This window comes from Eulemur rufifrons, chromosome 7 (assembly GCF_041146395.1).
Source record: "Eulemur rufifrons isolate Redbay chromosome 7, OSU_ERuf_1, whole genome shotgun sequence".
Classification (NCBI taxonomy): Eukaryota; Metazoa; Chordata; class Mammalia; order Primates; family Lemuridae; genus Eulemur; species Eulemur rufifrons.
Window position 1 is genome coordinate 281890758 of NC_090989.1, and position 27984 is coordinate 281918741.

A 27984-nucleotide genomic window follows, 5' to 3' on the forward strand; every position below is an offset into this window, starting at 1 on the left:
CAGCTTGTTACTGTCTCTCTAGTCCTCTCAGATGGAGATGAAAGGCTTCCACTTCGCTGACAGTAAACAGAATGTTCCTACAGGAGGCCCTGTACCATCGCCACAGACCTACAGGTAAAGACATTCCCTGGGGGTTGAATGCCAAGTAGCTGAGCATTTGCTGGAGATGTGGCCCAGAAGATTCCGTGGGCCCGGGGAAAGTGGTTTGAAGGGCACCGAGGCCTGGTCCCCTTTGTAGGCTGATGTGTCACTGTGAGTTTCAGTGCTGGGACACACTTGTGTTTCAGTTAACTATGATTAAAATGGTGAATCAGAGAGTGGTTTTGTTTTTAATCATCATTATAAGATGCTCTGGGTTGGGGAGCTTTCTGGAAAGGTAGGAAAAGGATCGGCTAATGTTTTAATAGGCATCAGGACTGACCCTGACTACTCAAAATTCTAACCAGATTTTTAGAAACAGGACCCACTAGCCAAGAAGGCAAGACCTTGGCAAGGGGAGGGAGGCGTCTGGCCTTTGCCACGGTCTCTTTCACCTTGGCTCACCCTCTAACCCCTACCAAGGGACTTTCTACTGCGGGGTCTCGGGGCCATTCCTGCCACACTGTAAACTGGCACCCTCTGTTTGCCTCCTTTGTGTCTGTCTCAGTGTCCAGTAACTGCCCCTCGTCCCCTTAGCTGGGTTCAGAGGTGCCTCTGTCCGGATATGGTGGGAAACCTGGTCTGGCTTTTTCACCCCTGCTAGGATGTGCTCTGGGCCAGGCCCCAAGGGTTTATCTGCCTAACTCTTGTTACATGTGGGAGGTTCCTGGAGATACCCATTGTGTTTGCAAATGAGTGGCGCAGACACACGTGACCTGCAGAGCCCTGTGAGAGGTTAACACCATCACTCCAGGCACTGCAGGGGCCCTCCCATGAACACGCAGGGCCTTCCCCCCGGAGAAGTGCTCCACAAGCAGGTCCCTTTGTCCCTGCTCGCTCTTGCTGCAGTCACTCTGCCCCGTTGCTCTGCCTGTCAGCCTGTCTTCCTCTGTCACGGCATTACGCACGTCCAGCTTCCTGTCCAGAGAAAGTGGTTTTTGTGACTTTTTCCCCATTTCATCTAATTTTCTGATCTTATTTTCCCTTTTGGCTTCATTTATTTTTGTTAGTATGTTTTGTTTTCCTACCATGTTTTTCACATGGGCCAAAACATTAGAACTATATTAAAAAGTTAGATGATGGCAGCACCGGTGAGTATGATTGGAAGGAAAGGAGCTCCAAGTATGAACAGATGCTGTGGTCCCTGCTGCCGTGGCAGATCCTAGCAGCATCTGGCTACAGAGCCTTCCTCAAAAGAGGCAAAACCCAGAAAACGGACGCTCACGTGACAAGAGTTGCCTGTGCCCATTTAGTTATAGGAATGACAGCAGATCATTCTTGGAGGATATTTAGAAAATACATCTTAACGAGTAGCCTTGGTTTTGATGGTGTTTTGGGGGCCTGGGGAAATTGGTCTCATTCTGTAAAGCAGTGCTTCCCAGAGTTTTCTGGAAGCAGGGCTGCAGAGCTACACCCTGCAAGAAAGGGCTCCCTGGCCAGGTGGTCGGGGCGTGCGGCATCTGAGGGGCCTGTCGGGGAGTGAGTCGAGAGTCCTGTTCGACCCTGTGCACACAGCATGGAGGCATTTTGACCACGGAACCTTTTTCTCATGTAGCACCTAATTAACATCCCTGGGAACTAGCTAGTGGCCAGCGGAACACGTTTAGAACCATGTCATACATTTTTGTTCCCCTACCCCCTCTTAAAGTGGTGACTACACAGATACTCAGCACAGTTCTTGCTTAGTATCAGGCTTGTGGACCCTTTTGTCTGGAGTCTGCATCGTTTTGGTCCAGACCCTCCGAACCTGAGTGGTCGGTGTCTGTCTCTCCACAGCAGGACGGCAGTGTCTGCCTGTAGCAGGGGCTTCGGCCCCCTTCTCTTCCTTGAGCTCTGTCTGGGAGGTGCCGGGTGGACAGCGACCCCCACCCTCTCCCCGCTTCTGCTTTCTTGGCTGCCTTAGGTCTCTGGTTTTTTCCATCCGAGAGGTCTGTGGACTCTGCCCAGAGCGAGCGTCTTTGGCCAAAGGGCCCTTCCTTCCTCCTGCCGCCTCCCTGTGCTAGGCTTTGACTCCATTTCTGTGGTGACACGTTGTGTATTCTCAACCCCTGCCTTTGGTTTTTTCAGGCCTAGCTCTGCTAGCCCCAGTGGGAAGCCCTCTGGATCAGCAGTTAACATGGGCTCTGTGCAGGGACACTACGTTCAACAGGTAGAAGATGGCTTTCCAGACCCTTCAGCCCTGGACACTTAGGCCTGTCTCCAAGCACCAAAAGAGGAGGGACTAACCTATTTGAGTGCTCCTTGTGTAAAGAGAGACATGCCCTAGCGGTTCGAGCATGGAACCGGGAGCCGGGCAGCCCGAGTCCCTCCTGCAAAGGCATTGCTCCTTTTGATGGGCGTCTGGATCCTTCCTTGTCCTGCAGAGAAGGGAGGATACTGATTCCTCTGAGGAGGTGACGCCGGAAGGTGTACTGTCCCTAGCAATCTGGGGCTGTGCAGGTGCTCTGGGAGACTCGGTTAGGTCTGCGGGTTAGCTCTAGAAGCTGGGTGGGGGGCGCGCGCTGCTCTGGTGTGTGATGTGTGTCGTCTGTGTCTTGGCTGGGTGGGATCACAGGGGAAGTTAAGTTTTCCTATTTTATAATAAATAGGACTTCTCAGTGTCTTTTCCTGCAGGCACTATTGTCTTCACTATTGCTCTAAAACGTGTGCTGGGTGTTTAATAGAGTCAGCATGACTGGCCGGTGCAGGTGGGGGGTCGATTGCTCTGTTTCACTCCTCCATGCTTGGCTCCCCTGGGGTCCCTAGCTGAGCTGTGTGGAATGAGCTTCTAAGCTTTCTTCCAGAGCAGACACACTGGTCGCTCTGTGATGTTTCTCTGTGCAGAGCCACAGACCATGGAGGGTGGTTGGGACTCTCAAGGTCAAACTAGGGCCCCAGGGAAAGGTTTCATACAGTGGGACTTGGAGGGTGGGGGCTTGGCTGAATCGTGGCCAGAGATCTGGGAGAAGCAGCTCTGCCTAGAGGCCCCACCCCACCCTCAGCACACAGCTGGGGCCTCCAAGACTTGTAGGATGCACCTGGATCTACGTGAAGGGGCTTTTTTGCCTGTGGGGCATGGGGTGCACTGATTTGAAAAGGTTCTTCCAATCAAGTCAGCCTTGGGGCCAGAAATGCTTCCACCCTGGGACGTGGCATTGCTGAATTCTTTGTGGAGGACCCAGTGTCTTCCTGCCTCTCCGAATCACTGCACTCAGCGCCCACAGGAGGGGACAGAGACAGAGCAGCCACTTTCCTTACTGGGAGAGTGACTTCTGTATCTGCTCCATCAGCCAAGGCATGGACTACTGAGGGTAGCTTTCCTCTGCAACTGGGGAGCAGAAAGGGAGTGGTGGGAACTAGGTATCCAAACGTCGGTGTTTCTGCCTTAGGGTCACTTTGTTTTTTCTGTTCATCTGTCCAAAGGCAAAACAACGAGTGGATGAAAAGCCCACCCTGGGAGCCATGAAGCTGCAGGAGGCCCCCTCGGCCGCCTCCCAGATGAAGAGAACTGGAGCGATCAAGCCTCGGGCGGTCAAAGTGGAGGAGAGTAAGGCCTGAAGCTGCCTGGCTGCCACCTCGCCTCGCCCCGCCCCGCTGGGGACGGTGCCACCACTCGGCCTCAACACAGCCGGCACCCGGGAGCCTCACCAGGTCCACCGTCCAACCGCCTGGCCCGGACTGAGAGCTCTCCCTCCTCTTCTCCGCTCCCGAAAGCTCTGTTGTCAACCAGCTTGCACCCGTGGATCTATGGCATTGACCCGCTTGCTTTGATACGAAACAAACAAGCAAACGACTCTTCATTCCTGTGTCCTCCTCCCACCGTGACCGTGGAGCGCAGCCCTTCCCCGCTGCCTGCCCCGTCCTGCCGCCAGGGCGCCTTCTCCGCAGTGCTTCTGGCCCCGCTGCCCCGTCCCTAGCACAGCGGTTTGGCAGCAAGGTCATTTTAGTTTGAGGCTTTTTGTTTTAAAAAGCAGCCAAGGTTTTTACAAAGGGGAAAGGAAAAGAAAACAAAAACGCAAGCTACATCTGTATAGCTAAACTTTTATACGTTCTCCGCCATTCTCTCCCTCCCCTTCCATCTCTAGCGGTTTCTTTCACCTTAAGAGATGACTCTTAAGGACGTGTCCCCTCCTGCTCCCCGTCAGCTGGGTGACCTTTGAGGTTATTTAGGATGCTGGTCACGAGCCCCCTGGTGTGGCAGCTGCCGGCTGCGGCTGCGGCCGGTGAGCAGCAGCAGGTAGGCTGGGGTCTCCGTCGGTTCCAGCTCCTGGCCTAGTGGGCCCAGGGGCTTCAGGCAGCCCTAGGAAGTTGGCGATGGTTTAGAATTACACAGGATTCCTGTCCTGGGCTCTTCTAAGGCCAGTAGATGTGCCAACCACTGGGCACCAGAGACGAGTCACGGAGTCACTGGTGTTTTCCACATCGGCCTGGACAGGGTGAGCTGACGCGCCACAGGCCCCATCGCTGTGCTGTTTCTGGGGCTCTGCGCCCCATCCTGAAGGTTGCTGTGTTTTCACACGCACGTCCTTTCCTCGAAGCCTTCCCTAGTGTGTCATTTCCTTTCCTTGCCTTCTGGAAACTGCTGCTTTCTCCCTGGGGTCCCTGTCTCTCCACCTTTCAGCAGCTCTTCACTGAAACCACACAGTGACATTGTTTGGTCAACTCAGCAGCAAAGGCCCTAAGTGAGGCCGCTGGGCGTTTTTCTCCTTGTTTTCCATCTTCGTTCCCAGCGCGGACCCAGGCTGTCTGGGTGGAAGGACCTGTACTGAGCAGCAGGTGTCAGTCCCACTTGTCCTCACAGCCCGCTGGGCGGCATCCGAGGTGAGCGTGCGTTGCAGGGCTGACTAGTTCCACAGCAGCCTGGGAGCCTCAGAAAGGACAGCGTCTTAAGACTGCAGAGCCACCTCTAGCAGAACGTTTGTGTGAGACTTTCTATGCTGGGCTTTTGGTGGTGGTTTTTAAATAAGAAACAGAAGGAAATCATCCCAGATTCTGTCGTTCCAAGGAAAGGGAAGGGGCAATGTCACGCTTCTCAGATGCCCTTTAGGGTCACTGACCAGCCATCTATCTGCCACCACTGTTAGTTCCAGAGGAGACCTGGCTTGGAGAATGTGCGGTGAGGAGGCGGGCTGGGAGGGGCCCTGTGCAGAGCCTGCGCTTGGCGTCACTGTGGGTGTGTGACGGCTTTTGGGCTTTGGGTCCTAAGCTCCGTGTCTAGTGTAGCATATGGGAAGCAGCATCTTAGGAACTGCTGGAGTAACTTCCTGTCGCTCTTCGTGGTTCTAAGGAGGTGGAGTAACAGCCTCCACCCATCAGTGCCAGGGTGTCATTCCCGGTGCCGTCTGGCTGGGGTCATTTCATTGCAAGATGCTCATGTTTGGTTTCATCTGTACCTCTCAGCAGCCCCTCTTCCTGCCTCACCCTGACCGCACGTCTCTTCCTTCTCCATCCCCTGAGCCTTTGCTCTCCCAGCCCCTTCTGCCCACCTGACAAGTCCCCAGCACCTGCCTGCACCCTCATCTGGGTTTTCTCCTCCCCTGCAAGCGTCTGGTCAGGGCTAGGGTGAGTCCTCTGCCCAACCTGCCTCCAAACCAAGCCGTCCCCGGGTGAGTCTGGTCTGCGGGAGCCACACACGCTCACCTCTGCCTGCACACTCGGGAAATGCAGCCAGACCCACTCACACCTAATGCTGGCCGCATTATCTGTCGAAAGAAAAAGAAGTTTCCTCATGTTGAAATTGAACAGAACAGTCCCGGATGCCGTTACAAACCAAGACGTGTCCTTCAGGTGAACCTGCCGCCAGAATGACAGTACTTGCTGTTTGGGAAAAATAAAAACAGAAAGGTCACCTTTTCTCTAGCCCTCTTCTCTTACCCCGTGGTTCCCTCCATCCTCCTCCTCCCACCCCAAATAAAGACAAAAAACACTAGAATTTATTTATATGTATTGATGTTGTAGGTCTAGGTGAAAAAAAAGTAAATGTTTCACTGCTCTGTTTATATATAATGTCTGAATTAATTCTGTGCGGGAAAGGCCAGCAAATTGCATGTGAAGTTCAGTGCATTCGCCGCCTCTGTGTGACCCAAGCTGCAGTCTCTTCCCCACTGAGATGCAGATTTTAAATTAGACTCTATGGGGGCAGAGGGCAGGCCTCAAGCCTCCGGATATCCCAACTCCTTCCTTGGTCTGATTAAATGCAGTTTTTAGTGCAGAGACGTTTTAAGGTGCAATATCTTTCTTCCTTTTACATGGTTTTAGAGCCAAGCTCAAGGTAATAGGACTTAGGATCTTATTTCGGTTCGAAACCCCCATCCTCAGAGCACAGACACGTGCAGGGGCTTCTGCCAGGCTGCCGTGGGGCCTTGGCAGGAGAGGTGAAGACCAGCACTTTGCTGCGGCAGGGGTGGGGTGTAGGGCCAGAATCCCCTCCCCTGTGCCTGCTTGTGCCACTTTCCTGTTGCTGGTGGCGTTGCCTGGGCCATCAGTGGTGCGGCCAGTGCCCTTGCAGTCAGTAGTGTTTTGTTTTGTTCAGCGTGAGTTCAGAGTGGGGGGTGTGTCGGAAACACCTTGCCCACCCTCTTAAGATGCCTGTGTCAGCTGCGATTGGCCTGGTTTGCTAACTGTTGCTTCCCCCCTTTTTGTTCACGTTATTATGGGTTTCTAACTTGGAATTCAAAGACCACTTCTGGCCCTGGGTTCCTTAAGGGAGAAAACAAAGGATGGCTGCATTACGTACTCAGAAAAATCCATTCATTTCCTAGCTGTGGTCATTCCAGCCAGTTCTGAGGATATTGGGTCATCTTGTTGAATACTGACGTGGGTCTTCTCCAGCTATGCCATCGCCCTCCTGTCTCCTGGATCTGCCTTTTGGCTGGTCAGTGATGATGCTTGTCACTGACGGATTCTCAGAGCCAAGGAGGCTGTGTGTGCACATGGGTGCACAGCCGTGTTGTGAACTGGCCCACTGAGGCAGTGTGTGGCCGTTGTGGTAAAGCTCCTCCCCACTTTGGTTCCCCTCTGCGAGGTAGCTGCATGTTGCCCCTCAAATCATTGTCCCTTTTCACTTCTTGCAGAGCAAGCCTGGGTTAGAGGGTCTGTTGTAAATGGCCTTTGACAACCAAGGATACTAGAGTGTGTGCTTCGTCACGTTCTGTGATGAACGAGGAAAGCAGACTTCGAGAAAGCCAGCTCTCCTCCAGAATGTGAGATGGACCTAAGACAAATGGGTCATCCGGGACAGGAGTGGCTCAGCATGGGGGACGGACACTGTCTCACCTGGCCGTGCTCCCCCACAGCCACCAGTGCGGATTTGGGTACTGATCTTCCAGGTGCAGGAGACCTGCTGTTCAGCGTCCTCCGACCTGGTTTGGTGGCCTCCGAGATGGTAGCAGCTTTCCCAGGCGCTGTCCTCAGCATGCTAGGAAGCCTCCGGGTGGAAGTTCCTGTCAAGGCTCTGTGTTAAGACTTTCTTCTATTGTTCAAAGGGGACACTGGACTCCAAGCTTTTGACCTCATGCCTTGCGTAGTAAAAAGGACTTGGGGGTTTTTGTTTTGTTCTTGAGGGTTGTGTTTTGTTTTTGTTTCCTTTCGTTTTTATTTTGGCCTTTCCTCTCTTTGTCTTTTCATGTAGACCAGATATTTGAAAGGGCAGACGATGGCTAAAGGTGTAATGTGCAACTTGTTTATACGTTATTTTGGGGAAACTTACCTTGAATGGGAAGTGGAATCACGGATTCACCAGGCCGGTGCTGGCACACTCACCCTGCGCCTTTTCCCTCCGGTTCAGTACCTATTGTTTCTCCTTTCAAATATGTGATTGTACTAGCTCTTTCCATATGAAAGAATTCTCCTTATTTAAATAAAAAAAGTAAAAAAAATAAAGCTGAACATGCTTTCTCAGGTTGTGTGTCCCTAGTTTCTCAGTCACTTGACTGGAGAGACCTGCAGATGGAAGAGTTCTAATTTTATGAACATGTTGCACAGAAATTAGGAGTGGCTTGGTGAAATGCCTTCAAAAGCATTATGGGGAGAGGGTAGGCAGGTAATGTGCACACCACGGGGAGGAGGCTGGGGACTGCTAGATGCTTGCCGTGGCTTGGTTTGAAGATGGACCTTAATCATGGGTTTCAATCCCATGTTGTGTTGCTACTTCTAGTGGACCTTTTGCAGGCAGTAGCAGAGGGTTATGCTGCACTGGGAAGGTGGGGAATGAGCAAGCCAGGCCTGGGACAGCCAAAGATCAAGAGTTTAGATTGGAAGCCCACCACAGCGGCTCATGCTTATCATCCCAGCACTTTGGGGAGGCTGAGGGGCAAGGATCACTTGAGGCCAGGAGTTTGAGACCAGTCTGGGCAACACAGCAAGACCCTGTCACTACAAAAAAATAATTTGCAAAGCATGGTGACTGAGCATCTATAGTCCTAGCTACTCAGGAGACCAAAACGGGATGGCTTGAGCCCAGGAGTTTGAGGTTGTATTGAGCTATGATGACACAGTGGCAGAAGTATTTTTTTTTTTCTTTTTTTTAGCCAGAGATCCTAGATTTAAAAAAGTTTATTTTTATTTTTTTTAAGGCAAGCACAAAAATGAGGTTTATTGATGAAAGAAAAATAGGGTTATAGGGCAAGAGCAAGATACAGGTTTAAAGCATGATACATAAGCCACAGATGACGACCAGACCCACTGCTGCAGCAAAGGGAGAACAAAAGGACCCGTGCACGAAAAGGGCAAGAATAAAGTTTAGACTGGAGTTAAGGCGGTAATTCTCAGCTTCGCCACTGCCTAGGTGTGTGACCTTGGGAAAGACATCACCATCGGATTGTAATGTTACCTGCCTCACTGGGTAGTATAGATTCTCAAAAGGTCACCGGTACATTTAGCCTAGTGCCTAAAGCCAGGTAAGAAAATTTAGAAATGGTCCCAAGAAAGTATTACTAAAACACTTTCCGTGAAGAACTCTAATCCCTCAGATGCTGAGCCTCTTGACTACGGAAGAGTTGCGGATCTGTCAGCTCTAACCGGCCATAACCCATTGTCCAGAGTCACTGCCCCCAGGGACAAGTGGTTCACAAGGCCTCAGAAGCGGCTGGCCCTGAGAGTGAGTGCCCGCAGGATGCACCACCACTGCACGCAGGGCACAGGCCAAAGAAAAGCCTGCCCCCCTCCCTCTTAGGGAGGGCCCAAGGAGCCCTCGCTGCCCAGCTCCTGAAGGATCTTGGGCGAGTCACACAACCCTTCGTGGGTAAGCCAGAAAGAATTCATCTTCACTACAATCCTAACTGGTGTCATCTAATGCTAGGATGACCAAGGTGAAAAAAAAACTTTGCAAGCATTAAATAGTAATTCAGGTTGTTAAATCTGTAGTGTCCTTTTAACATACAAGTAGACTAGGGAGGGATGAGCCCGATGAGAGAGGAGTCCATCAACGGCTGTCCTCCGTCCCGGAAAAACGTGGGAAAGACAGCGTCCAGCAAAGGTCCAGCGGGCCGGGGCACGAACAGGAGCCTCGAGGGTTCACCCGCACGGCGCGCTGGGGAGAGGCCCGGCCGGAGCCCCGCGTGGTCCTGCAGCGGCGCGGCCCGGCAGGGTCCCCGGGTGTTACTAAGCGGCGCAGTTCGCCACCCACGTCCGTGCCCGTGCCCGTGCCCGTGCCCGTGCCCGTGCCCGTGCCCGTGCCCGGGCGCTGCCCCTGCTGCGCCGGCAGGAGGCGTGTGCGAGCGCGTCCGCGCAGCCGCGAGTCAGCGAGGAAGGGGGCGCCGGCGTCGTGCCCAAGAGCATCCCGGCTCCAGCACGGCGACGGAGCGAGACCCGGCTTCACACAAAGGAGGGAAACGCGGCGCTGATGGGCGCCGGGCGGAGGAGAAAGCAGGGAGCAGCGGGACGGCGGCCGCTGTTTAAAAGGGTGCACGCACGCTCAGAGGACGCGGAAACCCGGGACGCCGAAGCCGCCAATAACGCCCCACGGAGGGCCGAGTCCTCGCGTCTCGTACCCTCAACGCGGATCAGCGGGCGGGCCGCGCCCTCGGCCCCGCACGCACGCCGCCCTTTGCCAAGCCCCGCCTCGCCCCCGGAGCGCACGCGCCCCGTCCCCGCCCCGCCCCTGGGGCGCACGCGCGCCGCTACCTGGCCCTGCAGGCGCGGTGAATCGAACGTCGAGCGGGGCGGTACGCGGTGTAGAGTGCCGAGCCGAGAGGCCTCGCCCCCAACCGCCGGCCCCTAAGCCGGCTCCGAGACGTTGCGGGACGGGGGGAGCAGCTCTGCTGGGACTTGGAGAAACGCGAGTACGTTTCAGGGCACCAGGAACGGGAGCGCAGCCTGGACGCGTTCGAATACGTCGGTGCGGGACGCGCGTGCGCAGCCTGAGGACGGGCTGGGGCCTTGCGCCCGGGTCCCTCCGAGTGGGGGGGCGGGGTCCCGGGGTGCGGCGTCGGGAAAGAGGGTGGCGGGGACACGGCGTCTTGTGGGGAGAGGGGCAGGCCAGGGAGATGCAAGTTGGAAGAGTGGAGGAAGAACTCCCAGGACAGATGAGGCCTCGGGAGGGCAGGGGGTGCTCAGGGCAGGTGCAGCCTTGGTGTGAGGAAGGGGCCCCCAAGCAGATGCAGTCCCAAGAGAAGCGGAGCTCAAGGAAAGAGAAAGCCTCGGGGAGAGAATTGGGTGCAAATGCACCCTCCAGGCAAGGAAAGGAGCACCCAGGGGTTGATGTGCCACTGAGGGAGCGGAGGGAGGCGCTTGGGGGGCAGATTATCTGAGGAGGGATGAGGCTCTGAGGCTCAGGAAGGTTGAGGTCACTGGGCTGTAAGCAGCTGCGCTGGCACCCCAAGAGCTGCCGGAAGTCAGAGTAGCTTGTGGCCACACAGCCCGGCTGATGGGGAGAAGCCGGGACATTCAGTAAGGGCGGCCTCACTCCAGGAGGTGCTCAGCAGGTGCCTGTGGAATGAGTTGTTGAAAGGAGTGAACGTCCAGTACTGAGATTCCTAGTGCCCTGCCTGCTACCCCAAACGCCTTTACATAAACCTTTGTGGTGAAACGTGCGATAACTTTCCAGTATGGCTGCTCCGCCAGCTTCTCTGACTTTCTTAATAGCCCCGTGTGCTGTGGCTCTCCCTGCGCGCGTCCGGGAGCCATGGTGGTTCAGTACTATTTTTGTAGCCTCCTGTGAGCCCTTCAGGGCTGCCACCCCTTTATTGTGACGGTTCTTCACTTCTTTTCTAGGGCATCCTCCTGAGCCTGCAAGATGTTGGGATTTTTGAAGCGCCCTATAGTGATGACCACTGACATCAACTTGAACGTTGTGGTTCTGACCGGGGTGGGGTTACTGAGCCGACTGTGGCGACTCACCTACCCTCGGGCTGTGGTGTAAGCCAAACAACTCCATTATTAGGGTGAATCTGCAGTTGTGGTTTGTGACATGAAGTGCCTGATTGAAGAATGTAAACAGGGAAATGAAATTCTGGGCTTCTTGGTGATGGATGTTTTTGGCAGTGAGAGGAGAGACTGGTTTTTCCCCAGTAGACCTTTTAGATCTTGCCTTACAGGTCTGTGTCAGGTAAAACTCGGCCCATTAAACGGGTGCAATAGAGGAAAACCTGGTTAGCAGCCTTAGGAAACCACTTTAAAACAGGAAGGCAGAGGATTGATGGATTGGAAAGCGAGTCTTCATCATTCAGAGCACTCAGAGCGTGTTTTTGTCATAATGGGAAACGTTTGCTGTTTTTATTGAAGGGCTGTTTATGAACTGATCAATATATGTGTTCTTTTTTTAACTTTTATCATGGAAAGCATCAAACATATACAAAAGTAAAGAGAATAGTAAAATGACCCCAACACCAATATATTTATTACCCAGCTTCAACAATTATCAGTTCATAGCCAAGCTGCTCCCTGCAATGAATTATTTTGATGCAGATCCTAGATGTACTTCATAAATAATTCGGTATATATCTCTCAAAGATAAAGGTTCTTAAAATCAAAAATCACATAACCATAGTAGCATTATCATGCCTGAGAGATTGACAGGAGTTCCTTGATACCATGATTTCCCAGATTGTCTGAAAACGTTTTATTGCAGTTGTTCCTACATTCCTTTCACACTTGCAACTGTGTGGTGACCGTCGGGTCACCAGGTCTGATTCTGAATCATAGCCACAGACATGTGCTCATGGCCCTGGGGGTGGGGGTGGGGAGTGAGCCTCGTGTCCAGGAGGTTGGCCAGTGATGCTCACCTAAATTGAAAACTGGGGAGAGAGGTAAGAATCCGTTTGGGGCATACATCTTGAGTGTCAACTGTGCTTGGTGAATTTTCCACCTTTGTCCCTATGGATGGATGATGTTGTGTATGTGTCTTAATATTTGGGGATGGGATACAATTGGGGCAAAAGATCTGACCTTTGCTGATCACTCACCTAAAGTTGTTTGGAAGCACATGTACATTTATCCTCACACCTTTTGTCTACAGTTAAGATTTCTGGACTGGGCACAGTGGCTCATGCCTATAATCTAACACTTTGAGGGGCCAAGGTGGGAGGATTGCTTGAGGCCAGGAGTTCAAGACCAGCCTGGTAACATAGTGAGACCCTATCTCTATAAAATATAAAAAATTAGCCGGGTGTGATAGCGATTGCATTTAGTCCTAGCTACTTGGGAGGCTGAGGCAGGAGGATCACTTGGGTCCAGGAGTTTGAGGCTGCAGTAAGCTATGATCCAGCCTGGGCAACAGAACGAGACCGCATCTCTCTTTTTTTTTTTTTTTCTGAGACATAGTCTCGCTCTGTCACCCAGGTTAGAGTGCCGTGGCATCAGCCAAGCTCACAGCTCAAACTCCTGGGCTCAAGCAATCCTTCTGCCTCAGCCTCCCGAGTAGCTGGGACTACAGGCACGTGCCACCATGCCCAGCTAATTTTGTCTATATATATATTTTTTTTAGTAGAGATGGGGTCTCACTCTTGCTCAGGCTGGTCTCGAACTCCTGACCTCGAGCAATCCTCCCGCCTCAGCCTCCCAGAGTGCTAGGATTACAGGCGCGAGCCACCACGGCTGGCCAAAAGATTTTTAATTGAATGTAATGTGTTTTTTTTTTCCAGTTTTGATGAAGTATATTATGGGCAATATATATCTTTTTATATGAAACGAGTCTTCTTTTTGGATGACAGTGGACCACCATTTGGCCACATGCTGCTGGCCCTGGGAGGTAGGATTCATGAGTGTGAGAAGTAGCCATTGCCTTTCAGGTCCTCAAATACATTTAAAACTTATCAGTGAATTTCTTAATGGCAGAAAGCATTCCTTATTATTTATTTGTTTTCTCGTTGCTTGCCATAGTACTCCAAAAATATTTGCTGAATGCGATAGTTACTGATTAATCCTCTGTTTTAGGTTATTTAGGAGGATTTGATGGTAACTTTTTGTGGAACAGAATCGGAGCAGGTAAAAGATAATTTTCATTTCTTTATTAATGTGCATATGTTAGAATGGAGAGGTAGTGGCTTTCATAGGGATTAACAACTGTGGCTTATTGATCTGAGTCCAGGATATAATCAATTTTTTAGGTATAAGTGATGGACTTTTAAGAAATCTGATAAAAATCTCAGTATTTAGTTGCAGTAATTATTTTTTCCCTAGTTTTTGGTACATGTATCATGTAGCATCTGATCGCAGTTATCTTTTGTGCCTGTAAATTTTTTATTTTGCCACAGTGTTTTTGGAAATAGGTGGGGTAAATTGATAATTAAGCAAAACAATAATTTCAGAATTCTTAGTCATCTTTTCCTATGCTTAGTGGGAGCTGGTTCATTGACTATGTAAAGCAAATTTCAAAGCCTTCACCCTTAGCTTGCATACTCACTTGCTGATGTGGTCCCCTTTTATAAACTTTTGTTTTAGAGTCTGTGAACATGACACTCTGAAAACACACCTGCAGTTTACGAAGATGGTGTGTGCACAGTGCTCTCAGCTCTGCTGTGTGGTTGCTTTTCCAGAATACAGTAGCAACGTGCCCGTATGGTCCTTGCGCCTGCTGCCAGCACTCGCAGGGGCCTTGTCGGTCCCCATGGCCTACCAGATAGTGTCAGAACTCCACTTTTCTCATTGTGCTGCCATGGGAGCTGCTCTGTTGATGCTCATCGGTAAGACCTGGGCCCCTGCCTCCTCTTGGTGTCAGGCAGGGAAGAACCAAGCCTTTGTATGTTTCATTGTGAGGCCCAGGAGAGCTCAGGGGTTTGGTAGGTGTGCTGCGCTGGGAAGTACTGCTGGTTCATCCAGATTCGACTCTGTGTCGCCTGCTCCCAGGCCGACCCTTGGCTGTGGGGCTGCTGAACGGTGTGATCAGACTCTGATGGGGGAGGAGGGGGCGCGGGGCGCTGCACAGACAAGGTACACGCACACCTCGAGCACCTCCATCTGTAACCAAGCTTGTCACCTAATGAATGATAACTTCCCCTCGTTCCATCACCTCCCAGGCTTTAGCTGATTGAGAAAGGATCTTTCAGCTCAGATTTATGAACAGACGAAATTAAATCAGATGAAAAGATAGACTAGAAAATAAAAAAAGATTATTTATCGAGTGACAGCCCTATATGAGGCCTTGTGCCTATCCAATGCTTTAATATTCACGGCAGCCCTATAGAGCCAGTATTACTTCTGCAAGTAAGAAAAATACTCAGAAAAGTTAAGTGATTTGCTCAGTTCATACCGTTAGGTGTTGGTGGGTGTGAGCCAGACCAGGAGTTTGTCGTCATGGCTCTGGAGCGGGTCCCCTTCCAGCCACCCCATTTCTGGACTTCTCGCCTTCACATCCTGTGACACTCGGGAGTGTTGCTGTCTGAATTGGTTCACTGTGCCTTTACTTGGGCATGTTTTTCATCTTCGTGCATTCGCCCTTGTTCCCTTAAACCTGACATACATTTCATCTTTGTAACAGAGAATGCTCTGATCACTCAGTCAAGGCTGATGCTTTTGGAATCAGTGTTAATATTTTTTAATCTATTGGCTGTGTTGTCCTTCCTGAAGTTCTCCAACTCCCAAAAACACAGGTATGGGAAATGGGACATATTTTTCCTAGTTAATGAGAAAAAAAGATTCTGGGTGGTTTGTTGGCTTGAGATGGTCTGGGAACTTTTCATTTTGAGGAGTGGGCTGCTAAGTATCTTTTGGTCACCTCATACTTTTTGGGTTGGCCCTTGGCTCGTGACTTCGTAAATGCATCCTCATTTTTCTATAACTTACACTGGCAGCAGAAATTTTCTGAACAAAAGAAAAAGGACTGAGGCTTTGGGAGCTGGGGTTGTTTTCTTTATCACACCTGGTGCCTGGGACAGCCCCCAACCCAGGACGATTTCTTTAAGAAATGTGTGATTTCTCTGGCCTTTGGGAAACCTCATGCAAACCATTCCTTTTTCCATCTGCTCTGTTTTTCCACCAGCCCTTTCTGTCTGAGCTGGTGGTTTTGGCTAACGCTGACTGGGGTCGCTTGTTCCTGTGCAGTGGGGTGAGTTCGAGCCACTGGTGTGGGGCGGTGTCCTCTTCCTCTTGTGTTTCACGTCTCGTTCTAACTTTATTTCAACCCTGTCTCTTTAGCATCAAATACATGGGCGTGTTCACATACTTGCTGGTGCTTGGTGTTGCGACCGTCCACGCTTGGCACCTGATTGGTGACCGGACCTTGTCCAACGTAGGTGCTGCGTTAGGCTCCCCTGTGTAGGCGAGTGTCACGGGGAGTATTTGGGGAAAAGACCCGAATCCTCAAAGCTTCGGAAGTAGATGGGCCGGGGCAGCCTCTGCATGGGAATCTCTGTCGCTGACTCTTCCTGAGCCTGCGACATCTGGAAATGGACACGCCTTTCCACGTAGCAGGAAGTGACTTTTCCTCGAATCTTCTGGCAGGTCTGTGTATTCTACCACTTGCTCGCCAGGGCAGTGGCTCTACTGGTCATCCCAGCCGTCCTGTACGTGCTGTTCTTCTACGTCCACTTGATTCTGCTCTACCGCTCAGGGCCCCACGACCAGATCATGTCCAGTGCCTTCCAGGCCAGCTTGGAGGTAAGAAGCGGGTGCCGCAGCCACCTGGGAAAGAGGATGACAGTAAACTCAGTCTCCTTATGTAAATACCAGTAAGCGAGCATTACAGGAAAAACCAAATCAATGAGGAATCCATGCCAGCATTTCTAAGCGCATTCTGATGCTAGTGGTATGGAAATCAAGGAAGGAGTCAGCTGTCTGATACCGTCAGTCTTACGGTGCTTGAGAACATTTTAAAGTCAAGTCCTACAAGCCTTGGGCAGTTTCCGAAGCCTCACAGGACAGACTCGGCTCTGACATTCACTCTCGAGCGAACTTGCAGGCAGAGTGGAATGTGCCCTTTGGGGTGGTCGGGACCGTAGGCCCTGGTGTCAGCAGGCTGCTCTGCTCTTACTCTTTGAAGAGACGTGGCCAGGCTGGAGTGCAGTGATGTGATCACAGCTCACTGCAGCCTCGAACTCCTGGACCCAAGCAATCCTCCTGCCTCAGCCTCCTGAGTAGCTGGGACTATAGGCTCGCACCACCATGCCTGGCTAACAGGGTCTTGCTATGCTGCCCAGGCTGGTCTAGAACGCCTGGCCTCCTGAATTGCTAGGATTGCAGGCGTGAGCCACCGCGTCCAGATGGGACAGATTTCTTAACTACCCCAGTTCCAGTTTACTCATCTCTTTTTTTTTTTTTTTTTTTTTTTTTTGAGACAGAGTCTCACTCTGTTGCCCAGGCTAGAGTGAGTGCCGTGGCGTCAGCCTAGCTCACAGCAACCTCAAACTCCTGGGCTCAAGCGATCCTCCTGTCTCAGCCTCCCGAGTAGCTGGGACTACAGGCATGCACCACCATGCCCGGCTAATTTTTTCTATATATATTTTTAGCTGTCCATATAATTTCTTTCTATTTTTAGTAGAGATGGGGTCTCACTCTTGCTCAGGCTGGTCTCGAACTCCTGAGCTCAAACGATCCGCCCACCTCGGCCTCCCAGAGTGCTAGGATTACAGGCGTGAGCCACCGCGCCCGGCCTCATCTCTTAAACAGACACAATAGTTGTTCTTACCGCACAGGACGCTCGTAAGAACTAGATGAGGGCGCGAGTGGAAGGTTAGCCGAGTGCCTGGCCGAGAGGCATCAGTCAGTCAGAAGAGGCTCTGATTATGATCACATGATGTAATATGATGTGGTTAGATGATAGATATCATAACTAATTACATAATGAGAATTGCCGCTACCCCACCTGTCACCCAGAGGCAGTGGCCACCGGGAAGGCACATTTAGGTTTGCTTTCCTCCCTCTCTCTCCTGTCTTTCTGCTTTCATCTCAGGGAGGACTAGCTCGGGTCACCCAAGGCCAGCCGCTGGAGGTGGCCTTCGGGTCCCAGGTCACTCTGAGGAGCGTCTTCGGCAAGCCCTTGCCCTGCTGGCTTCATTCCCACCAGAGCACCTACCCCATGATGTAAGGAAAGTGACTCTTTTAATTTGAAAATATTTTTTCATAATTTTGCTTATCTTAGCAACTTGCATTTTCTATGAGGAAGTTTGCAGAACGGAAGAACATTGAGCTCTCCGACGCTGATTGTCGGTGAGCCTCGTGATTTCCGTGTGGAGCAGCTGGGGGGACCAGCGTGCGGCGGGCCGGGTGCGTGCCGTTGGCGCCAGCGCCGCGGCTCTGCCTGCATTCAGCACTATCTGCCTCACGTCTTCTGGCCCCCGTTATGTTTAGGGTCCTTGTCTGTTGTTTCTTCGTTTTCCCTGAAACACCTCGCTGGGTAGCATCTGTTGAAATCTCTTCCCTTTGCAGAAGCCTTGGGAGAAAGGCCTGTGGCCTGACTGCTGACCCACGTCCAGGTACATTCTTGTTGACTTCTTCACAGATACGAGAATGGCCGGGGCAGCTCCCACCAGCAGCAGGTGACCTGTTACCCCTTCAAAGACGTCAATAACTGGTGGATCGTAAAGGATCCTGGGAGGTGAGTACGGGTCCTGGAGCTCACTCTGGGCCTGGCGAGACGCGGCCCTGCAGCTCAGTCCTGCACCCTCTTCTCTGTCCACGCCCCTCCGTCACCGGCTGTCCTCACCTTCGTGTTCACGCTCTCCTCCAAGGATTTATACAGGTGAGCCCCGGGCTCCCCTCCTCCTGTGCCCCTCTCCCGCCACACCTCCCCCTCCCTTCAGACACAAGGACTCCTCCTCACTCTTCTCAAAAATGGCGTCGTCTTGCTGAGGCCCCAAAAGAGGCCTCTCTGCCACTCACTCCCTACATCCAGTCTGTGGGTTCAGCCCCCAAACAAGGTCTCAAAAGTCAGGTCCCATCTCCGTCTCCCCCAGTAGTTTCCTTCCTCTCCTGCTCCTGACTCGAGCAGCGCAGCCCCTGAGTGCGGTGCGGCGGGTCCTCTCGGCCCACATCCCGTCCTGAGCTTCCGTTGCCCCTGGCAGCCCCGGCCCCAGCCCCTCTGGCCGCCCTGCTAACGGCACGACCTGCCAACGCGCGTCTCTAGAGCAGGGCCAGCTCTTCCGTCCGGCTCGTCCTTCTATGAAAACACGGAGCCGGCTGCTGGGGAGGCGTCCTCCGCCCTGCCCGGCAGTGCCACCCTTCCTCCTCTGTCAGGCCGCTGGCCGTCTCATGGCCCTCAGACACCTGCTGACTGTGGGTTGTTCGTTCACTGGCTCAGTGTCTTGTCCGTCCCACTCACCGCAGGGACGTGAGGGCAGTAGGCCCCAGCCTGGCATCTGGCCTTGATGGGCTCTCCATGCTGTTTCCTGGAAAGAATATGGAACAAGAGTCTGTTGGAAGATTTCTTGGCACACATGGTGTATTTATCGCTTTAGCATTCGTAGACAGCATAGAGTGACCTGAATGTGCTAATGACAAACAGAATCACGTTTGGAAAGGGACCTTAGGTTTCAGAAAAGAGTTTAATCGAGTGCACATGCTTGGCTTTGTATGAATTCACCCCATGCCAGCCACAGTGAGCGTCTGGAGTGCGTGCCCTCCTGGCGCGGCTGTCAGTGTGAGGGCACTGGGCGCGGTGCCACCGACAGCCCCATTTCTCCCCAGGCACCAGCTGGTGGTGAGCAGCCCCCCGAGACCCGTGCGTCACGGAGACGTCGTGCAGCTGGTCCACGGCATGACCACCCGCTTCCTCAACACGTGAGCACCGCGTCCTCCCTCACCGCTGTGGCTTTCCTCCGTGGCCCTGCTCGGAGCGGAGCGTGCGCTCTGCCACGAGCTGCTGCTCCCCATCTTGGGGTGTGTGGCTCTCGGATGTGGGAAGGGACCTCAGGGCTGGTGGCTGAGGGGAGGGCGCCTACAGGGAGTGGAGCTTTAGTCGGGGTCAGACAGAGCCCAGCACAGTCCACAAGAGACCTCGGTGCCCGGGGAGATGTCGATGACCGGCTGGGCAGCAGGAAGACAGGCGTGGGTGCTCGTGTGCAGTGTTACGAGTCTAAAAGATAAGTGAGTTCAGCAAGGACTGAAGTTTGGGCATAAACGGAGCTGCGGAGGCTTCCTCCCTGTGGGTTCTCATTCGGGCCTGGCCTGACGTCCTCTTCCCTCGCTGGCCTCTCCCATAGGCCCTCCCACTTTGTCCCTTGCCTCACGCCCTCTCACGGGCTCGGGCCCAGGCCACCTCTCCTCCCCTGCACCAGTGTCTCGCCTCACACTCCCGGACACCCAGGTCCCCTGGGGGCCTGTGCTCCCCATAGCTCCGGGTTCACACGCCCTGCGGGCCAGTTCTCCTGGGAAGGGCCCTGAGGCTCGGGCGTCACCCTTGATTCTTCTCTTTTCCCATCCCTTGTTTACACCACCAGGAAATACGTCCCCTAGACCCTCAGAACTGACCCCACACGGCCCTGCGTCCCGACCTCCTGCCGCCTCCTTGCTCCCCAAAGCCCACTCATGTGGCTTCTCTGCTGAGAGCCCTCAGTGGCTCCCGGCACGCTCAGCTCTCCCCCTGCCGAGGCCCCTGGCAGCCTCTGGCACGCTTGACCCTGTCACCTATGCCTCCCCCAGCCCCAGATGACCGGCGTGGCCCCCTCGGGCCCACACTTGCTCCTCTGCTGGGCTGTGCTTGGGCTCAGCTCCCCCGGGACCCACTCTGTGCAGTGTCGGCTGCAGAGTCACCTCATTGAAAGCGTTTGCTGGGCGTTGTCCCCAAGCCTGTTCTACTCCGTGGCCCTCCCACAGCCTGTGTGCTGCTGTCTGCCAGCGCAGATGGCCGTCTTCCCGGTGCTGTGAGGGCTGTGTCTCTTTGTTCGCAGCTGGTGGCCGGCTCCTAGGTGGTGCCAGACGCACGGCTTGGGAAAGATGATTACTGAGCAATTGCAGGAGGAGGAAATGGGTGTTTCTGAGCAGTGACGTTGCTGTCACAGGGGGCAACCTTTCCTTCCCACCTGGCGTTGCTCGGTCCCCAGGCCAGCTGGGCGAGGGGCCCAGGCAGCATCTGAGTCCTGGAGTCGGAGGCAGTGCCACACCAGGGTGCTGTGGCAGCGGTGCCGTCCGCTGAGGCTGGGTTCACTTGTCGGGCAGGCGGGTGGTGCTGCCCACGGTTGTGTTCAGACCTGGTGCAGCTGCGCTGCAGCGTGCGCGTCCCCCGGAAGTGGGACCTGCAGATGCTCCTGCCTGTCGGCGCTTCCTTTGTGGCCTGGCCCTCAGTGCTGCACCCGCACGCGGTGGGGACCGATGGGACCAGGGCGTCCTCTGAGGCTGAGCTGGCTTTGCTTCTGAAAAGTGGCTTCTTCCCCCCTTAATGAAACAGCAACTGCCTCTCAGAGGTGCTCGAGGAATTCCTTCCGAAAGCTTTGCGTTGGTTTTGCAGGCATGATGTCGCAGCCCCCCTGACCCCCCACTCCCAGGAGGTCTCCTGCTACATTGACTACAACATCTCCATGCCGGCCCAGAACCTCTGGCGAGTGGTGAGTCTCGCTGTGGCCGGGGCAGGTCACAGCTGTCAGTGACACTGCTTCCAGCACAGAAATCCCGGCCTTGCCATTAGGGTGGTTCTGATTCGAGTAAGATTATGTAAGTTTATCCCAGCAATTTGGGAGGCTGAGGTGGAAGGATCACTTGAGGCCAGGAGTTTGAGACCAGCCTGGGCAACATAGCAAGACCCTGTCTCTACAAAAAACAGTAAAAAAAAAATTAGCCAGGGGTTGTGGCACCTGCCTGTAGTCCCAGGTCCTTGGGAGGGCCCGGGATCACACCACTGCACTCCAGCCTGGGTGACAGAGTGATCCTTTGTCTCTGAAGAAAAGAAATAGATGTTTCCACGGAAACAGACATTTCCTCCTCTGTGGAACTGGGCATCTGAGTGGTTTTGTGTGTCAGGCCTGAGTTTTCTCAGAGATTTTAGGTGCTTTGTGTTTGCTCTGTGTTGGGCTCTGTGGGCTCAGATGGCTCTGCCGGGCGAAGGTTCTCCCCAGCAGTGTGGCCTCAGGACAGGTCCTGAGCACAGGACAAGAGTCCCACGGCCCAGGACACACGCCTCATGGCCAGCTCCGGGCTGGGTGTTAACAGGTTCCCTGTTCTCAGGATTTCCCCGGGGAGAGGCTGGGCCATCAGTGTAGGGGACAGTCCCAAGGTAGCTAGGCCTGTGGTCACTTTTCCTCCGAGTGGCCGGGGGGGACATGCTTCCCTTACAGAGCTGAGTTTGCTGGGAAAGTTTCCAAAAAGAAAATGTTGGGCCATTTCTCTGTGGCTCTTAAGGATGTGAGTGCCAAGTGCAGCTGCTGCCCGTGATCACGCTGGGCTGTTTCACGTGCGGTCATGCTCCCCATCCCGCATCAGAGTGGCTGCAGCGGCACCTGCCCACCCGAGTGTTGGTTCTCAATGGTGTGCGTGGCACGTGCCCGCCGGCCAGCCCTCCCGGCAAAGCCCGGTGTCCGCTGACTCCCTGTCTCCATGCAGAGCCAGCACCTCTGTCGCCTGGCCTGCTCGGGGCGCCGTGTGTTTGTTTCCGGGTCTTCGTCTTCTCCGTGGGCCTGCCTTGACGTGAGCTCTGTGCACCCGGCTCTCAGGGTGCTCTCCCAAGGAAGTGCCGCGGAGTCTCGCCCGCTCTGCCTGGCTTCCTTTTCTGACGTCTTGCTGCCCACGGCTCCGCTGCTGATTCCTCCTCTCCTCCCCCGCTTCCTCCTCCGTCCCTTCCGATGGCACCTCCTGCACCAGGCGCCCACGTTTCAAGTCAGTGACGTCCGCAGAACGAAGCCGGAGGAGCCTGCGTCAGCAGTCGGCGCCCAGCCCGCCGAGAGGACCTGGGCAGGCCCCTGGGTTCCTGGCTCCCGCTCCACTTCCTGGGCGCTCTGGTTCTCGTCAATAAAATGGGAAAAGCAGTAGCCACGTGACCTCCCTGGGCCACTCGAGGCCCGGCGTGTTCAGATGTGACGATGCGGAGTGCTCTTCAGAGCTACTTGTCTCTCTTGTCACTCAGGACGAGGGACCACCCCCCGCCCCCGTGGTGTGTCTTTAGGCACAGTGTCTCTCACCTTCGTTTGAGCCGCCTTGGAGTCCTGCCGGAGCGGCCCGAGGAAGGCTCACTCCCTGGCCGGGGCGCGGCCTTCTCAGCGCAGGCGTCGCAGGCCCGGAGAGCGCCAGCCCTTCCCTCGCCTGTCAGGACGCGTCTCCCGCGGCTGTCGCAAGGCTGACTTGCTTTCCCGCCGGCCCTCGGACCTGCGTGCATGGGCATCAGGAAGAACATCCAGGACAAGCCCCCCGCCACCCCCTGGCAGTGCCCTCGCTGTGGGCTTGTCCTCTCATTTTAGCCCGAAGTTAATGTTATCGTTTGGGGACTGGTCTTTATTTTTACATTCAAGGAAATTTAGGAAGGAAGGAAATCATCGACAAGGTCTGTTTTTGCAGGAAATTGTAAACAGAGAATCGGACACAGACGTCTGGAAGACCATCCTGTCAGAGGTGCGCTTTGTGCACGTGAACACGTCCGCCGTCCTGAAGGTAAGGGCGCCGCTCGTGGCTGGGCCCTCGTAAGCCGCACACCCCCGTCTGGCCGGTGAACCCTCCGGCCGCGCCGGCTCCCGCCGGGCAGACCCTGGCTAAGGCCCCGCTGTGTGTATTTGCGCTGGGGGAGGAGGTTGCTGTACCTTCTCAGGACAGAACCCTAATGTGACACAGGGGACATCTGCTGCCCCATGCCCAGGGTGGCTTCCCCTTCCAGCGGGAGCCGGAGCGGGGCCCAGCTTTCCCATCGTGCCCTTTTCTCTCCCGCACTTTCCACAGCTGAGCGGGGCGCACCTCCCCGAGTGGGGGTTCCGGCAGCTGGAGGTCGTGGGGGAGAAACTGCCCCGGGGCTACCACGGGAGCACGGCGTGGAACGTGGAGGAGCACCGCTACGGCAAGAGTGAGTGGCCGCCCCGCTTCAGAAAACTCGCTTCCAGTGGCTCGGCAGTTCACTGAGTCGCCAAAACAGGGTTCTCGTTTAGGTGGGATCTGAGCGCATTGTCCCTGCTCGGTGACAAATAATGTCCCTCCCTTGCTTACCTGCAGCCATAGCAACCTAAGATACTTCCTCTGAGGTATTACTAGAAGGCGACCAATTCATCCGAGCACACACTGAGCCTCCAAAGGGGCGGAATGGCCTAATCTGACCTTTGGAGGGCAGTGCTGGGCACGGGGGAAGGATGCGGTGTGGTGTGGACTGCTGGGACCACAGGGAGGGCAGCTTTGTGCCAGCTGACAGCTCCTGTTCTGAGCTCCCTGACGTTCTGCTCCTGTCTTCTGTGCTCCGTGTGCTGCCAGGCCAGGAACAGAAGGAGAGGGAACTGGAGCTGCACTCGCCTACTCAGGTGGACATCAGCAGGAACCTCAGCTTCATGGCCAGATTCTCAGAACTGCAGGTGACGCACGGCCAGAGGGAAGCCCAGCTTTGCTCAGCGGAGGCTGGCACCTTACCATGGAAAGCGCTGTGGTCTGCGCAGTTCCTCCCCGAGTCAGGCTTTGAAACTGGAGCCCCAGGCTCACCAGCACAGAGTGTCTGCTCTCTCCAGCAGAAGTGACTATGTGACACTGCTGGCCTCTCCTGGTGGCTCTGCAATAGGGAGAAGTCAGAGACAGGGAGCTTCTGCATCAGTGGGACATTGCAGCACAGCCGGGTGTCTTCAGGCCCTGGTCATGTTGAAACGGGCCACGTTCAACGTCACAGTCTGAGAGAAGTCAGAATCAGAAACTCGGAGAGCCCTGAATCTGACAGTGGCCTCAGAGAGCACTGAGCCCAATCACTTAGTGTGCAGAGAAGGTGACTGGAGCCCATGGGGTGGGAGGAGCCTCCCAGGTCACAGCTGGGGTTAGAAATCAGATTCTCATTGTGCTGCTTCTGTTGCATGGTCCACATGAACTTGAGGTTGGACCATTCATAGGTGAGGGGCAGCAGTTCATTCCAACCCCTCTGACAAAGTCCACATGTGACTGGAGGCGTCTGACTGTCCTCTCGAATCTCAGGCCTCTGCTTTGTTCCAGTGGAAGATGCTGACGCTGAGAAGTGATGACTCAGAGCACAAGTACAGCTCCACCCCACTGGAGTGGGTCACCCTGGACACCAACATCGCCTACTGGCTGCACCCCCGGACCAGTGTGAGTGGGCAGCTCTCCCGGCAGCTGTAGGTTTGTCTCATTCCGAGAGAATCCCTCCTGCCAGGAAGAGCAGCCATCGCACCCCGCAGAATCCTAGGTTCCCCCAAAGCCTTCCTAACGAAGGCCTGTGGCTGGCTTTTCTCTGACACGTTGGCCGCACGGAGCCAGCGCTCCCTCAGATGCCAGGGAGTAAGTCCTGCATGTCTGTTGAAGGAATCCAGGCTTTATTGCTTTGGTTGAAGTGCAGTGTTCCCCTTTTCCTGGCAAAAGTGGTTTTTATTTTACTTTTTAGAGATGGGGGTCTCACTGTGTTGCTCAAGCTGGTCTTGAACTCCTGACCTCAAGTGATCCTCCTGCCTCAGCCTCCCAAAGTGCTGGGATTACTGGGGTGAGCCACTGCACCCAGCCAAAAGTGATTTATTTTAAAAACATTCCTGTTTTATCTTCTGTGCAGCACCTAGCGGCTGAGTCTACCAGCGCTTGTGTGTGTATCGTCTTTCTTTGTGCAGTGGAATAAAAGCGTCATTAGGGCTGGCACATAGTCTTTGCTCAGCAAATACTCACTGAGCGAGCGAATGCCAAAGTGCCCCGTCTCCTCCTCCCTCAGAAGTGGGCAGGGAGAGCCACCCCGTCAAACGCAAGTGCTTAATGCAACCCAGGGGTGTGTCCTGCGCTCCCAGTGCAGACGTTATCCCACCACAGGTGACGCTGTCATTACAAAGTGAATCCCACCCCCTGGTTTTCGGTTTCCATTTACAAATTCAGAGTGTCAGCACTTTTCTAGAAAGGTCTAATCAGGAATGGCCATGTCCACAGACGTGCACACTAGTAGTACGGTCGAGGGGATGCCAGGATGTGCCTGGGCATCTTTAACTCTTTGCTGACGCAGTGTGCGTGTGAACTTGGGCAGCGCGGTCACCGTCCCTGCCTGGGCAGAGGGCAGGTGGCCAACAGCCTGTCCCCGCGCTTGCAGGCGCAGATCCACCTGCTTGGGAACGTCGTGATCTGGGCTTCGGGCAGCCTTGCCACGGCCACCTACACCCTGCTCTTCTTGTGGTACCTGCTCCGGCGGCGAAGACACGTCTGTGACCTCCCCGAGGGTGAGTGCAGCCCACACAGGGCTCGCCTTTATGTCTCTTCCTTCTCGTGCTGATGGCAGTTCACTATGCCTGGGTGACAGCCAGGCTACCAGGACCCTGCACCAAAAGGGCCCCTCTTTGTTCCTGTATTGGGGGAACTTCAACAATTTTTGTCTCCCCAGAGACAAAATGTTGCAGTTAAGTTCCCTGTGGCGTTGGAAGCTTCTCTGGCACAGTGTGGCGTGTCGGGCAGGAATGGCTCTCTAACCTCACTGCATGCTACTGCACGCATCGGAAAGGGCCGGATGGAACAGGGCAGCAAGCACCTAACAGAAACCCACTTACCACCATCTTGCAACAGAACAGACAAAACCAGGCCAAGTGTGGTGGCTCACGCCCGTAATCCCAGCACTTTGGGAGGCTGAGGTGGGAGGATCGCTTGAGGCCAGGAGTTTTGAGACCAGCCTGGGCAACATAGTGAGACTCCATCTCCACAAAAAATTTAAAAATTAGCTGGGCATGGTGGCGTGGCCTGTAGTCCCAGCTACTCAGGAGGCAGAGGTGGGACGATTTCTTGAGCCCAGGAGTTCAAGGTTACGGTGATCTGTGATCATGCTACTGTGCTTTTAGCCTGGGTGGCTGAGTGAGACCTTGTCTCAGGAAAGAAAGAAAAGGAAAAACTATCCAGTGCAGAGCAGGTTTCCGTGCTCCGCTGGGCTGGGGGACAAACACGGCCCCTCCACAGCCCCCAGTCTCAGACCCAACTCGCACTTCCCAGACGAGACCAGACGGGCCCAGGTGGGCTGGCACCTGCCAGCAGGGAGTCGCATGCTCACGCACACCGGCTTGTGTTCCGCAGGGAAGGGGACTGTTAGGACCTGGAGAGGCTGCTGCAGGTGTTGGGACGCAGTTTGTTCTTCCTTCGTAGCCAGTGGGGAGGGTTGTGGGGAGAGTAAGAAAAATTGAGAACCGAGGCCGTGTGTAACTTCAAGATGAGAAGGTTGGCGTGCAGGCCAGATGGAGCCCATTGGTTAGTGCCGTCTGAGACGCGCCCTCTCCCACAGACGCCTGGCAGCGCTGGGTGCTGGCCGGGGCTGTGTGTGCCGGGGGCTGGGCAGTGAACTACCTCCCGTTCTTCCTGATGGAGAAGACACTCTTCCTCTACCACTACCTGCCTGCGCTCACCTTCCAGATCCTCCTGCTCCCTGTGGTCCTACAGCACATAAACGACCACCTGTGCAGGTACGGGCGCTTTGCAGATGGCCGCTGCTCGTTGAGGCAGCAGCCCTGTGCTGTGCGGAAACCCCTCAACCCCGGGCAAGGCCCCGAGCAGCGTCCATGGGTCAGGACCACCGATTTCAGCGTAGCGCGGACTAGGCTAAGTGTCCAGAAAGGCTCAGACAAGGCACTGCAAGATCCAGCGATGGGAGCGGTTGAGAGGATGGGAAGGGGGCAGGGCACACAGGTGGCTGGGATTGAAGGCAAGGACCAGAGAGCCTCAGGTGTGCTCACGATAGCAGCTGGGTGATGGCTGATCATGTGGTGCATGGTAGAGAGAACCTGAGAAAGCTCAAGCGAGGGCCATGAGGTCGTGACACCAGGCTTGGGGCCCATCCTCTGGCATCCACATTGATGGCCCAGAAACTGTGGCAGTTCTAGAGGTCCTGTGAGGAGGGTCACTCTTGGCACATCCAGACAGGAGATGGTCACAGGTGGCAGGAGAACAGAAATGGAAAGGACAGGTCTAGAAACCTGCAGGCAGAACCCACGTGCCTTGGGAGGTGCCAAGAGGACGCCAGGCAGGGAAACCGCGAGGAGGAGCCGGCTGTCCTCACCCTGCTTGGCGCTGCCACCCGCAGGTCCCAGCTCCAGAGGAACCTCCTCAGCGCCCTGGTCGTGGCCTGGTGCTCCTCTGCATGTCATGTGTCTAACGCGCTGCGCCCCCTGACCTATGGGGACAAGGAGCTCTCGCCAGATGAACTCAAGGCCCTTCGCTGGAAAGACAGCTGGGACATCTTGATCCGAAAAAACTAGAATAAGAACCCCCGAAGAACGCCTGCGCTGGGGCAGGACAAGACAGAAGGCCTCTGACAGTCTGTTTAATGAGCAGAGTGGCCCTGCTAGTGGGGACTGGCCTTTGCCAACAGCCGCAGGTCTGGTGTTTGGTTTGATGGCCCCGAGCCCTGCCTCCAGCAGCTGCACGGAAGTCACC

General features: G+C 54.5%; 2 protein-coding genes across 18 annotated transcripts in view; both read left to right on the forward strand.

Moving 5' to 3' along the window:
- PRRC2B (proline rich coiled-coil 2B) overlaps nt 1-5934 on the forward strand; it is an 81029-nt gene extending 75095 nt beyond the window's left edge. For 5 of the 8 annotated variants that reach the window (XM_069476962.1, XM_069476963.1, XM_069476966.1 and 2 more), the window contains exons 30-32: nt 23-114; nt 2206-2287; nt 3541-5934. In XM_069476962.1, coding sequence (XP_069333063.1) covers nt 23-114; nt 2206-2287; nt 3541-3675 — 309 coding nt within the window. In that variant the 3' untranslated portion in view covers nt 3676-5934. The remainder of the gene's footprint in view (nt 1-22; nt 115-2205; nt 2288-3540) is intronic. The other 3 variants (XM_069476968.1, XM_069476969.1, XM_069476970.1) reach the window with 1 other exon arrangement.
- A 4305-nt stretch (nt 5935-10239) lies between these two features.
- Nucleotides 10240-27813, forward strand: POMT1 (protein O-mannosyltransferase 1). Of its 10 annotated transcripts, none has more exons than XM_069476976.1 (20): nt 10240-10397; nt 11329-11472; nt 13197-13303; nt 13489-13539; nt 14091-14237; nt 15032-15143; nt 15533-15598; nt 15688-15781; nt 15994-16149; nt 17441-17571; nt 17990-18085; nt 19174-19266; nt 20933-21029; nt 22969-23061; nt 23344-23464; nt 23863-23960; nt 24580-24693; nt 25667-25793; nt 26837-27014; nt 27632-27813. In XM_069476976.1, exons 2-20 carry the CDS (start codon nt 11351-11353, stop codon nt 27804-27806), a joined length of 2178 nt encoding a protein of 725 aa, XP_069333077.1. In that variant the 5' UTR covers nt 10240-10397; nt 11329-11350; the 3' UTR covers nt 27807-27813. The 10 variants fall into 10 exon arrangements, with proteins under 10 accessions (XP_069333077.1, XP_069333081.1, XP_069333079.1 ...); XM_069476975.1 differs by having other exon boundaries at nt 10284-10397; nt 24562-24693; XM_069476980.1 differs by lacking the exon at nt 13197-13303.
- The last annotated feature ends 171 nt before the right edge of the window (nt 27814-27984 follow it).